This window comes from Taeniopygia guttata, chromosome Z (genome assembly GCF_048771995.1).
Source record: "Taeniopygia guttata chromosome Z, bTaeGut7.mat, whole genome shotgun sequence".
Classification (NCBI taxonomy): domain Eukaryota; kingdom Metazoa; phylum Chordata; class Aves; order Passeriformes; family Estrildidae; genus Taeniopygia; species Taeniopygia guttata.
In genome coordinates, this window is record NC_133063.1 from 8,072,683 (window position 1) to 8,085,565 (window position 12,883).

Consider the following 12,883-nt stretch of genomic DNA (forward strand, 5'->3'; position numbering starts at 1 on the left):
ATGCATGGAGAAGTACAGAAAGAAGCAAGTTGTCACTCTGAGCATAGAGCCTGACTGATCAGTTGCAAGAACTGTGATTATCTCTCCCCATTCCATCATGCGAGCAGCATTGCATCTGTAGTTCACTTGTATAGCTTTTCACTCAAGCAAAGGCAAAGTGCCTATGGAAGAGCAGGCAAGACTTCAGGAGAAGTGGTCAGGTTGCATTGTACCAGAAAAATCAGTTGTAGTGTCCTGGTATGGTTGGAAAAATCATCTTTGAGAGAGGTTGCCAAGGCTTCACTCATTGCTGTTGTGTGACCAGGGCTGGACTTATGTCAAGGGTGCTTAAAAAGCCTTTTGCTCAGGTCGAAGCCAGAATTTGGCCGCCAGGTCAAGACTGTTTCTTGGGCCAAACAGCAGTAAGTCACACTAACAGAATCTTCTCAACAGAAATTCATTGTTAATTCTTATTTGGCACTTCATACTGGCAAAAAATTCTCCATCCCTTTCATATTTCAGTTAAATCAGGCCATAAGTTCAGAAGTTGTGGGAAATTAATCTGCACAGTACCTTGTATTTGTTTCTACTGGATGCCAGGCAAGAAAAGCCTTTCAGGAATTTAAAGCACATCTTCTAGTGTATCACATACAAATTGCAAACGCCATTTTTCATTCCCTGGATAAAAGAATTCCAGTGTTCCCATCCATGTGCATGCCCACATTTTGGTACCTGTGTTCCTGCAAGATTCCTTGACACAAAGGAATGCATCATAGGGTGCTAACTATTTGAATACATTTATTCAAAGCTGGATGAAAGATTTTCAGGCTGAGATCCTGGGAGTACAGGAGAAATATTAAACAAATGCTTACAATGGGGTAAAAATTACAGACGTGTGCATGAAATCAGCGTTCTTTGAAAGATACAAAGTTATTTTTCATCTGGACCTTAATCCATATGGGATGCTACTAAGTAATCTGTATTATATACTGCAGATTAGAAGTACATTAAGAAAGACTGCATATGGGGCAGTGTGAAAAGTGCTGGCCAAGTAGTGGGCAATCCAATGGAAAGTGAGAAAACAAATTAAGCAAAAAAAGAAAATCTATGTAAATTTTACTTCATCAGAGAGTTAAAAATTGTAATATTCAGTGAAAAAACAGAACGCAGCGAGCAAATCCATATATTATATTGCTTCTATTGCTGCTAAAATAGGTAAAGGGCATGCATTAGTCAAGAGACATGATTTGCTTATGGTGAACACCTGTTACTCTGAGGACGGAATATTGTGTACAATTCCAAGAACCCAAGTCTTACGCAAATTTTGAGAAGGAAGCCATCTGACTCATTATCTACTAATCAAGTCCTATCTTTGCTATAATATTTACACTTGTATTTTTTATTACCTTTTTTCTTCAGAGTGGTGAATGGCAAACTTAACTACGATTTTACTGCCTTGGATAACTTTATGGATCGCCTGTGGCAAAATAAGCTGATTCCAGGTAAGGGCAGCTACCTGCCTCCACAGCTTGGTATATCTGTTCATCCATATTGTACAATCATTAGAATATTCTTAGAAAGCTTTTCCAAAGCTGGCTTTGATAAAAGATTCATTATTTACCTATTTGCCTTTACATCATGTCCCAGTGTGAGCAGAATGATATTGAAGCAATTAAAACAACACAATTGGTTTTACATTGCCTTTGAAGGCAGTTTCATATGGTTGTACTTGTAAATGAGGTCTCTTGAAGAGAATTGACATACACCTAAAAAGGCCAGAGAAGCAGATATTCCAGGTATAACTTTCCATAAATTTATGCAAACATCCAGTGTTTCAAGTTTCCTCTGAGCCCTGCATTTATGTTGACAACTATCAGCTTTAACTACTATAGTCACTGACAAGTAACAAGTAAACAACCTCAAATCTGAAATATTTCTGGTGGGAACGTGTGGAAACAGGAAAGACAACCCATTTAATTACGCTTCTTCATTAACAAGTTTGTTACAGATGATGTGATAACCCTTCATTAATAAAAATGAGATAGCATTCACAAAAAAAGGAGACCACGGAGACCAATTTCTTATGTCTTTTTTAGGATTTGAATTGATGGGGAATCCATCAGGATATTTTTTAGATTTTGAAGATAAGGAACATGTAGTACAGTGGAGAAACTTAATTACTGTTCTGGCCAGGAGATACATAGGTAAGTTAAAGAAAGAAAAGTGTTGTTATTTGTTCTGTCATAATCCTTTCTAGCTGCTTCAAAAAGTTCTGTGTATTATGATCAGTTTCAAGACTCTGGATTTCAACACAAAACTGGAAAACAAACATGCCAGAACAGACCATGGAAACCATGGGATAATAGTCCCTCTTTTTACTGATCTGTAGCCAAGATCCAGAATGAATGGAGTGTTCTGGGTAGCACATTTGGCCTGCCTCGAAGGGCTGACTTTTAGCCTTGTTATATTGTTGTGGTTGTAAACTACCAGCTTTCACTGGAGCATGATAACCTGAACACTTCTTGTATGCCATCGTCAAATATTTCTAACAAGGCAGAAGGCTCAACCTGAATTAAGGGTAGGTGAGTGCCCTAATCACAAAGCTGTATGTCATCTCCCTCTCACCTTCCATCTTTTTCAAATATTGCTGCATTTCATCAAAAATGAGAAATAATTTTGAAACTCACAAATTCCATTTCCCTCATTATTTTTAATAATGAGGGAAATGATCTAGTGATAGTTCTGGGTGCTGAGCCTCACCTGCAGCCTGAACTAATAGTATTGTCTGTGTAAGTAACTTAATGATAGTATTGGATATGCAGCTCACTGATAAATGAGACCTCTCCTACAGATAGGTATGGATTGGAGCATGTTGCTAAATGGAATTTTGAGACATGGAATGAGCCAGACCACCACGACTTTGACAATGTGTCTATGACAGTAAAAGGTGAGCATGTTTTGGAGCACTTCTGAGTGTGGTGAAGTGAGACAGGTGTATGGGCTGAGCAGAGGGGTGACAGTGAGATGTAAGTTATACTTACAGAGAAGTAAGGTGGACAGCAATGATAAGGAATGTGACAGGTATGCCAAATCTGTTTTGCTAAGGTCATGTTACTGGCTCCAATTTATTCTATACTTGGGTATCAGGGGTTGTGGTGCAGAAAAACAAAACAAGGGTTACACTAAGAAGATGCAGTTCGTTAACAGCCTATAAAGTACAGATAGTAAGTAGCAGTAAGGGGGAGGAGGGTGGAATAAGAGGAAGACTTCACTGAAGTTGCATGCTTTGGCAACATGCTCATACAAGACCTTTAGAAGAACCTTGTGAAGGCAGCTGAAGTTCTGATGTCTTCTTGTGCTGTCAGTGCATAGGAAGGGGTAGTCCCAATTCATGAGGCCTTGTAAATAAATCAAATAACAAGGCTGTAAGATCTCGTCATAGTTTTAGATCCAGTTTCTGTTTTGAGTTACCGAGGTCTTGCAAATAAATCAAATAACAAGGCTATAAGATCTCCTCATAGTTTTAGATCCAGTTTCTGTTTTGAGTTACCATCTTTGATATATTCATCTGCTTGGACTTCAGGGTTTCTCAACTATTATGATGCTTGTTCAGAAGGATTAAGAGCAGCCAGTCCTTTTCTAAAATTTGGAGGGCCTGGGGATTCCTTCCATCCCTTACCCAAGTCACCCATGTGCTGGGGTCTTCTGTGTCATTGCTACAATGGGACCAACTTCTTCACAGGGGAGACTGGTGTAAGGCTGGATTACATCTCTCTCCATAAGAAGGTTAGTCCAAGATTTCAGTTTAAAGCCATTTATTTAAATCAGTTCAATCAAAGTTATATTTTATTCTGATTTACAAAGTTGATGATGATGATGATGAGTGTCCAGTCTATAGCAGCAAGTACGCCTTCTTGAAAAACTTTAAAGATGTTCAGTTACAAGATTTCAACTCAAAGCAAATTTGTCTTTACCTAATTCCCAAAAGGAAATAACTCTTCTGTTGGAGTCCAGAACATCCCTCTGGCTGCCCTGGCTGTCTCAAGACCCTAGCAAGGGTCTCAGAGACCTGGCAAGAAGTCAAAAACATTTGTGGTTTCAGTTTTAGCCCATGGAAAACTCCCAGCTCTAGATGAGGAATTACAAGACATAAGGGTTTTAGTAGTGTGATATTTGAACTAAAACAGGGTGGAAAAGTAGAATTTCAGATATTTTAGGATGTAATTCATGGGGGTACAAGATGGAGGAATCTGGGCGTGTCCTAGCCTTCTTTTCTTTCTTCTTGTCCTCCATGTCTTGCTGTGATAGTGACACTTTTTTATTGGTTTAAAGTAGAGACACAGTGTCCAACATAAATATTAGGTATTGGTAATAAATTGTAAACATAGTATATGTAACTTTTGATATCAAAGTAAACACCACCCGAGAGGGCACAGCGGAATGTTATTATGCCTCCTTGCTAGCCAAAGCTTGGCAGGTCGAGAGAAAATATTTTAGATAAGAAGAAATAAACAACCTTGAAAGCACAACTGGAAGCATTCCAAGTCTCCTCATTTGGCTGTGTTTGGGCTAGGGAAGCAAAGACTCTTTTCAGATCTCTCTTGGAGTCACCCTGACTTTCAGGAACCATGAGAGAGAAACCAACATTGTTCTACTTTTCGATTTTATGTTCTAGGAGGAGCTGATATAAGTAGCACATGCTGTAGTAGATGAGGTAAAAATACTAATTTTGTTGGTCCACAGCAGCTTGGTGACCAAGGAATATGTTTTCAGAATGTTTTATGTTTATGACTCTAGGTTATGTCTGTATGTTTACCACTGTTTTCTCATTACTACTAAGGAGATATGAAATATTGTTGCAGGGAGATGGGAATTCTCTCTACATCTTGCAACAAGAAATAGAGGCAGTTCAACAAATTCAGAAGCTGTTTCCAAGTTTTTCATCTATTGCTGTATATAACAATGAAGCAGATCCAATGGTTGGATGGTCCATTCCACAGCTCTGGCGAGCTGATGTGACCTATGCTGCTATGGTTGTAAAGGTAATAGTTCATTGGTAGTTTTGGAACATTGGTAGTTGTGTCCCTTAATGTGTTTTTGCAGTTGAAATATAGACTTAACCGTTAATTTTTAAGCAGCTACTTAGACTAATAAATCCAAAAAAAGGAGATCTCCCTACTGGGGCAGTAGGGGGTTTCCCTAAATAGTCTCGTTTTAGTAGCTTGATTTAGTAGCTTGATTTAATTTGTAAATTTAATTTCATTTTAGTTTTCTTCATCTTTCCTTAAAAAAAAAACGTCTGGCCCAGAACCAAAGTGAGAACTTGTCAGAAGAACTGAGTTGTAGAATGTATACAGTCCCCCAGTTAGAGCTATCTGATAATATTACTCCCACACATGGCCTCTCCATGCAACACTACTGCTCTGATATCAGTACTGCTGGCTGTCACCTCACATATGTGAGAGTTATTTCCCAGCTCCTTCAGAAGTTTATCTCATAAAGAGACATCAAGTATAATAAAGAAGTGCCTTGAGCTCTCACTATAGTCCATTCCTTGGTTTGGGATACTAGCTGTACACATGATCTTATTAATTACTGCTGGTAATTACTGATGTTGACCAGAAAAGCAGAAGAAGAAGAGAGTGCTCAACATTCCCAGCTCTGCAGTAATTGCACCCTGGCCCCAGGGCAAGCTCAGCTCTTCCCCTGTGTAGTAATAACTTCCACTGCAGGCCTGGTGCTTTGCGAGCGACTACCTTAAACAGCACATAGAGTCCAAGTGCTCCTTTACAAAGGAATAATTCCCAAACACAGGAGCCTATATGTCACCCAGAAACAAGATGCATCTAATCAGCTGCCCCTGAGGAGACAAACGCTCCCAGTTCCCTGAGACTGCACATACAAACCTCTAACTGCATATACATCTTCTCTAAGGCAACAAGTCATTGACTGCATCACAGTGAGTTTGCAAGACAAAATAGCACTGCTTATAATGATGTGGTGATTTGAAGGGCAAAAGAAAGACACATCCAGTGGAAAATTAACACTTGGTTGTATAGAAGTTGAAGCACTGTGTTCCTTCTGAGACATAATTGTGAGACTGTTCAGTTGTCAGCCTTCTGAAGTTCTGCTTAATTCTGATACTTGGGCACAATCTAATAAGCAGAGGACTTGGGAATTTTTATGTTTTTCAGGAGAGCAGCACAGTACCCAGTGAAACACCAGGAGAATTAATTCCAAGTTAGCACCAAGTGGGAAAAATGACTTATTGAGAAACAGAATGCAGGATCAGACACTGATGTAGTGGGTACAAAGCAACTCCAGATTTGGAGAATCATTTAGATTTAATTCAGATGGTAAATCCTGATTTCTAATTAAGTATTTGAGACAGAGGGGCATAATTTGTAGTGCAATAGACAAGGAAATGTATTCATTATCTGTGAAGAGTTCTAGTATTAATTATTTCTGAGACTTACTACTGGCAAAGCTATGCGGGTACTTCAGATTTTACAGTGATTAATACATCACCTACAGTACAGTTTTTCCAAGCTTTGTGATAAACAGTTATTTTCTACAGTCTTTTCTAAAAGGCAGAGTCACAGTTCTTCACAGAATGCTGTAAATATTTAAAAAAAAATGCAGAGACTGCATGCTTTTTGTTTTTTCTCCAGGGTGAACGTTCATTTTCTCTATGATTTCGCAGGTAATCATCCAGCACCAAAACCTGCTCATTTCCAAAGCCAACAACACCATCAACTACTCGTTACTGAGTAATGACAATGCCTTCTTGAGCTACTACCCCCATTACTTCACCCAGCGGACTCTGACAGCACGTTTTCAGATGAACAACACAAAGCCACCCCATGTCCAGATGGTGCGGAAACCAGTGCTGACTGCCATGGGCTTGCTGGCACTGCTAGGTATAGTAAAGAGCACATCAATTACCCGTCCTACCTAGAAGCTTCCAGCCTAGAAAGAGAGTTCCAGCCATCTTGCTATTTGTAAAAGCATGAGTTCCCTTACTCACTGTTTACTAGCTGTGTTAAGAAAATGAAACTTCATTTCCTCAGACAGATAGATAGCTCAGAAAATATTCCTGAGAGTCTGTTATCTGTTTGATTTAACTTACTGCTTTGTTTATACCCTCTGTGTGCCAACCACTCATTTTTTGTTGACTGGTGCTTCTCTCTTGTGATGCAAGGGGCACAGCCCCTCAGGCTGCAGCTGTCTAAGAAATCCCTGTGGCTAGAAGACTCATGCAGCATATTACATGGAGAACTTCATTCATTGTCACCTGTTTGCATGTTGCTAGCTGAACTGCTAAGTATAAGAACTGCTGTAGTATATGCATACTCTGCTGTTGTAAAATATTATCTGACTGAAGGCTGTAACTGGTAAAATAAGGCAGAACATAGCTCAACCTTTGCCCAATCTCTTTGCATGCTTTGACCCTGAAGCTTCTGACACAGGACTGACTAATAGTGATGCTTACAGTTGTCACATTTTTTAAAGGAGAAAAGCAGATTTTTGCAGAAGTGAAGATCAGAGGAGATGAAAGCGCTGAAAACAGCACAGTTGGTGTGCTGGCATCTGTGCACACCCCAAGTGAGACACAGCCCTCAGACAGCTGGCAAGCTACAGTACTGATGTATTCAAGTGAGGATAACAGGACTTCATCCAACATCAGCACTGTCATAGTGAATGCCACCCACTTCCCCAAACACAGAGGTAAACAAATATCATGTAGACAGCTCATGTTAAGTGAGCTTTAAGACAGAATAGCAGCTGGAAAACTTCTACTGCTACTAAAACTACTACCTTTTACTGCAAGACTGAATTTAATTTCCTAGCTTCCTCTGTCATCTTTTGTGCACTCCTAGATTTTCTGAGATATAATGGTGTCCTTCTTTTGAAAGGTTCATTCCTAATGTCTACGCTTCAACCCTGCCTTTAATGGCAACTGCCAAGTGCTACCTTTTTGGAAAACTGATCTCAGTGTACTTGGCTGGATATTGCCAGGCAGCAATTCCCTTAATGAGATGACTCCAAGACAGCCAACACGAACAATTGCACAGCTGATGCAGTTACCCAACAAATACATGCAAAAAGAGGCTTTTGGTTCTGGTTGTGGAAGTAATAGTTTAAAATGTAAACTTTGCAAATGCAAATTGTACAGCCTCATGAGAGTGCTAGCCATGGGACTTTGCAGTGGAGGTCAGGCTCCAAAGAGCTGAAATCACTTTTGAAAAGGTAGACTTACATACCTGCTGAATATATTCTTGTTAATCTTTAGATCCAAGTAAAGAGTTTCCTTCTTTTTTTGTGTGTGTGTTCCTACAGAGATGGTGTATGTGATGTATTACATGGATAACAACCAAACCAATCCCTATCTGAAGTGGAAGAACCTAGGAAGCCCTGACTTTCCATCTCCAGAACAGTTCCAGCAAATAAGGGATGCTGAGGTATGATTATGTGTTTGCTTGAAGTGTTGTACAGGTAAAGTGCTTGTGAAAAAGGCAACAAATCAGGCCTGTTACAAAAATTTCTGTAGCCTACAGTCATTCACTTTTCATATATACAAAAAAATTCATTTGCAGTCCTGCAGAAAAGTGTAGCTCATGCACAATTTATGCCTTTGTGTCTGTGTTATATGACCTCTTCACTCTGGGCCTAGCCATAAAATAATGCTCTTGGGGAAGTTCCACCTTCTCTCTGAATCTTCAGTGGGCTTTGAGACTCTTTCTGTTCCATCTCCCCAAGTAAGTCACATGGCCCTGTGTATATTACAGAATAGCCAAATTGCTGCATTAAAAAAATGAAATTAACCCCCTTAATAATAAGAAACAAATACCTCCCTGAGGTGAAAACTAACTAGTGCAAGTTTGGAAAACTGCAAGGGGCTCACAGGGAGACCGACAGTTTTGCCTTATCCTCACTAGTGCTGAATGCACCACAGAGGTAATTAGGGAGTCAGTCTTCTCTGAGAAGTCCTCTCCTCCCTAGGGATGAAAGCCATGCGGAGATTGCTTACTGTATGTGAGCATATGTGAGCAGTCTGTCACTTCAGCTCCCCCTCCCATAGTTTCCCCTATGCATTCAGACTCCCAGGTGAAAAACGGAGGTCATCTTTATCCCCTCCAGGACCCACAGACAGACTACTCACTTTCTGACTTTGTAATACAGTACTGTGTCTTCTCTTCCCAGTCACCATAACTGACTTTTGCTAAGGCCTGTGGAATACTGTAGGAGACATCAGCTCTTCCTTGAAAAGGGCAGCAGCAAGATTTTAGATGCTCTTGGCTATCTGTTACAGCCTCGTCCCCAGAGACCAGCTGTGTAGCTGTTGTAGCTAGCAGTAACTTGCTGTGCACACTGGGGAGAGATGGGGCCATGGTTTGTAAAGACCTCTAGCCTGAAAGGAATCCATGGGAGATTACAAAAGTGACAGATTATGCCTAAAGGGCATTTGTGATCAACCCAACTTGTGAGATAGACAAACCCTCTGTTTCCTGAAGAGCTGGAAAACAGGTGAGTATAAAGTCTCCCAGTGTGGAGAACTTTGATGCCTGTAAGCATTAGCAGTACCAACTCTATGGGAAATTTAAGAGTCCTAAAGTAAATACACAGGCACTTTACACTGGTTTAACAGTTGGTCTTTAGGTGCTGTAATGAAAGATTTTTCACAACATTACTTTTTGGCTCTGCAGGACCCACTGGTAACAGGTCCATTCCCATTTCCTGAAGCTGGCATCCTGACACTGAAGCAAGACTTTCCTGTTCCCTCAGTCTTTCTTATCCACATCTGTGCAAGACCCAGATCAGCTCCTGATCAAGTATGTGTTGTATTCTACCATCAGACACATCAAAACTGAAACTGCTTCCTGCCTTAAATCTTAGAAGAAGACCATTTGAGTTAATTAATTGTTAAAAGTGTAATAATTAGTAAATAAAAAATTCTTCTCTCATTTGATGAGAAGGCTCTCAACGATATAATTCAAGATAAAGTACTACACAGCAAGTGATAGGAGCTATGTGACAGCTCCTATCACTTGCTATGTAGTACTTTATCTTGAATTACATCTTGTAGTACTTTATCATCACTAAGATCAATGGAAGTTCCTATAGTGGGAAATTAATAAAACAGTCCTGAAAATGCAATCTCTCTTTAAAAATTACATGGTATGCTACAAGAACTGACAAGTTAATCGACAGCTAAAATGGAATCATGGCTGCCATATTAGACATATGTATCTGCTCATTCAGTCTCACCCATGTTCACAATGGTACCCAGAGCCTCTGAAGGTCCTCTGCAGCATTGATGAGTGGGAGACATAGGCTGCAAAAAGCTACAGAGCCAAGAATTTTGTTTTTATACCTGATCTCACTGGAAAAAAACCCAAGTAATTTGTAAAGAAGTATGAACACAGAAATTTGACCTGGCTGATTGGTTTATACAGTTTTTTTATGGGCTTGTGTCTTTGGACAGGTAACTGGTGTTCGTTTGATCCCTCTCACAAAGGGGCAGGTCATCGTGCTGTGGGATGACGAATGCGTAAAGTCAAAGTAAGTAGCTCTAAAATTGATACAAATGAATTATCAACATACTACTCCCTAAGTTTCCACAAGCCCTACAGAGTAAAACAAATTCAACAGTTAATGAATTGTTGCTCCTTGATAGATGATACAGTGCATTTGTCTGAAAAAATGAACTGTAGGACCTGTGTGCACAAACTGTGAAGAGCAACCCTGCCTAATTTGCTGCCTCAATCTGCCTGTTGGTCACCAGCATTCAGTGGCATTTCTGAGGGGATTCTATTCAGCATAGCAGACAGGAAGATTCATGGTAAAAGTTATGCTATCAGCAGATGCCTGCCTAAGTGGTACCTGACACGTTTCTTTAAGGAATGTGAACTAGAAGAGAAAACCTCCAGTTGCGTTCTTCCACAAGCTAGACTCAACTGGAAACCCTCTGTAGGTGAGCTCTGAAAGGTGATCCAGTGTACAGATAGCCTCAGGAAGCAGTGACTTAGGTCCTTTCCAAACCAGTCTCCCTAGGTTCTTCATTCTTGATAACCCTGATGTCCGCCTGAAAGATGCGTGACATTTTGTGATGCTGCATATACCTTAACCAGCAAGTCAGTCTAGGTGTTTTTCTAAGGGCTGTTGGAGCCCTGGTTCTTCCTAATAGTGCCAATTCATTCCATCCTACATTTGGCAGTAATTAATCCACTGAACATTTATTATTTTTGTCCTTGTGTTGAAATAGCCCTGATTTTTCATAGTACTCGACAGTTCACACATTAGCAGTTGTAATTACAAACCTCTATGGTTCTCTTTTCTAGGTGTATAAAGACATTTGAAGTGGAATTCTCGTCAGATGGACAAGTGTACCAGCGGATTAATGCCAAAGACACAATATTCACTCTCTGGGTCTACAGTCCAGGTATGGCTAGAATACTCACATCAGGTAATCTGTCATGTGATACTGCCACTCATGAGTGTGTGAACCATTGTTTAGCAGGTACTGAAGGCAGGTAACTTGCTAGTAACACACAGTCCCTCACAAATAAGAGCGTGTCCCTTTAGGATCATATTCTCAGTAAGAGCCTTATTCTCAAGGACAAGCAGAGGTCAACAAGTAGTCATGAGGACATTAGTAGTAGTATGCTATGGGTAATTCCTTGTCACAAAAGCCAGTCACTCGTTCTCGAGAAGTTAAGGAGCACTTTTGTAGCTGGTATAAAAATATGCAAAAATGATAACAAAAAAAACCATAAAAAACCATGACCAGACCTTGCAATAGAAGCTTACTCAGATGAAACATCCAAGTGAAGGAAAATAATGATGTTTTATTTGGGTATTTTTTTTTGTTTATCTGCAGATGGAGGGTGGTGGTTGTTGGTTTCTTGTTTGTTTTGTTTTTTTTCTTTTTTAAGCAAATGCTGTCTAATTTGCAGTATGACCATTCAAGAAATACTGATAATCAGCACTGATGAGAGCTGAGTGAAACACAGACAAGCCTTGCCTTACAGTGATACTATTAAAAAGAGGTTGAGAGATGTTTTTACCAGAAACAAGGGCTTATCTTACCCTGAGAAAGTCTTAACATCAGCAGTAGTGGCAAAATAAAAGTTCAGAGCTATTACTGCAATGTAAGAGCTGCACAGGCAAGCAAACACTGTAAATCATGGCTATGACAAATCTCTGAAATTATTAGTCATTATTGTATTATAATACTATATATTTTAATAGTTTGTTTCAAAACTAATAGCAACAAAAAAGACTGCTTGAAAAAATATCATGTCTCAGCAGTCCTTATTGCTAGGAACTTCCTCCTCACCCATTATTTCTTGGATTCTTTTTTTTCTAGAATAAAAACACTAAAACAATTATAAGAATCAATTAATTAGATAAAATACCTCCAAATTTATATTGCTTGTTTGTTCAAAGATTCTGCTAGGGCAAGCTGTGTTCTTTGAACTGGATCAAGGCTCAAAAACAGCAGAGCCACAGAAGATCAGCTCACATACCTTTAAAGTAAGTGGTGCTGCTTCCTGAGTAGAGCAGAGGGTTTTCAGTCAGCCTGCGTGCTTCTTGTTCTGCTTCTTTGTTGAACCTGTCCCCACATAACCTGTTCCAAAGGCAAAATCCAGGCAGAAAATTAAGTCAGAAAACAAGGAAATTACTAATTGTGTGTTGCAGATGTCACAGCCTTCTTCCAAAGGAACTGGTGGGAAAGCAGTACTATAGCTGTACTTGCTAATCCTAGTAAGTAGAGATGACATCTTTGGTGAAACAAGAGAAAAAAGTCAGTACTTGGCCATGAGGAATTTATTATCGTTTTTATAGGCACAGACAGGCACAGACACACGTAGGGTGCAGAACTGATTTCCCCAGCCTGTTC

General features: G+C 39.8%; 2 protein-coding genes across 5 annotated transcripts in view; one reads left to right on the plus strand and one right to left on the minus strand.

Annotated features, from left to right (window-relative positions):
- The window catches only part of IDUA (alpha-L-iduronidase), a 47,079-nt gene that overhangs the window by 31,041 nt on the left and 3,155 nt on the right, over positions 1-12,883 (plus strand). For all 3 annotated transcript variants that reach the window (XM_002188755.7, XM_072922766.1, XM_072922765.1), the window contains 11 exons: positions 1,399-1,481; positions 2,076-2,183; positions 2,831-2,926; positions 3,563-3,765; positions 4,842-5,021; positions 6,683-6,899; positions 7,492-7,707; positions 8,320-8,441; positions 9,687-9,812; positions 10,466-10,542; positions 11,322-11,422. In XM_002188755.7, coding sequence (XP_002188791.4) covers positions 1,399-1,481; positions 2,076-2,183; positions 2,831-2,926; positions 3,563-3,765; positions 4,842-5,021; positions 6,683-6,899; positions 7,492-7,707; positions 8,320-8,441; positions 9,687-9,812; positions 10,466-10,542; positions 11,322-11,422 — 1,529 coding nt within the window. The remainder of the gene's footprint in view (positions 1-1,398; positions 1,482-2,075; positions 2,184-2,830; positions 2,927-3,562; positions 3,766-4,841; positions 5,022-6,682; positions 6,900-7,491; positions 7,708-8,319; positions 8,442-9,686; positions 9,813-10,465; positions 10,543-11,321; positions 11,423-12,883) is intronic.
- Positions 1-12,883, minus strand: part of SLC26A1 (solute carrier family 26 member 1) — a 38,277-nt gene that overhangs the window by 25,172 nt on the left and 222 nt on the right. Inside the window, exon 2 of one of the 2 annotated variants that reach the window (XM_041711035.2) lies at positions 12,510-12,610. In XM_041711035.2, coding sequence (XP_041566969.2) covers positions 12,510-12,610 — 101 coding nt within the window. Of the gene's footprint in view, positions 1-12,509; positions 12,617-12,883 lie in introns of those variants that run through there. The other variant, XM_030258941.4, reaches the window with a different exon arrangement.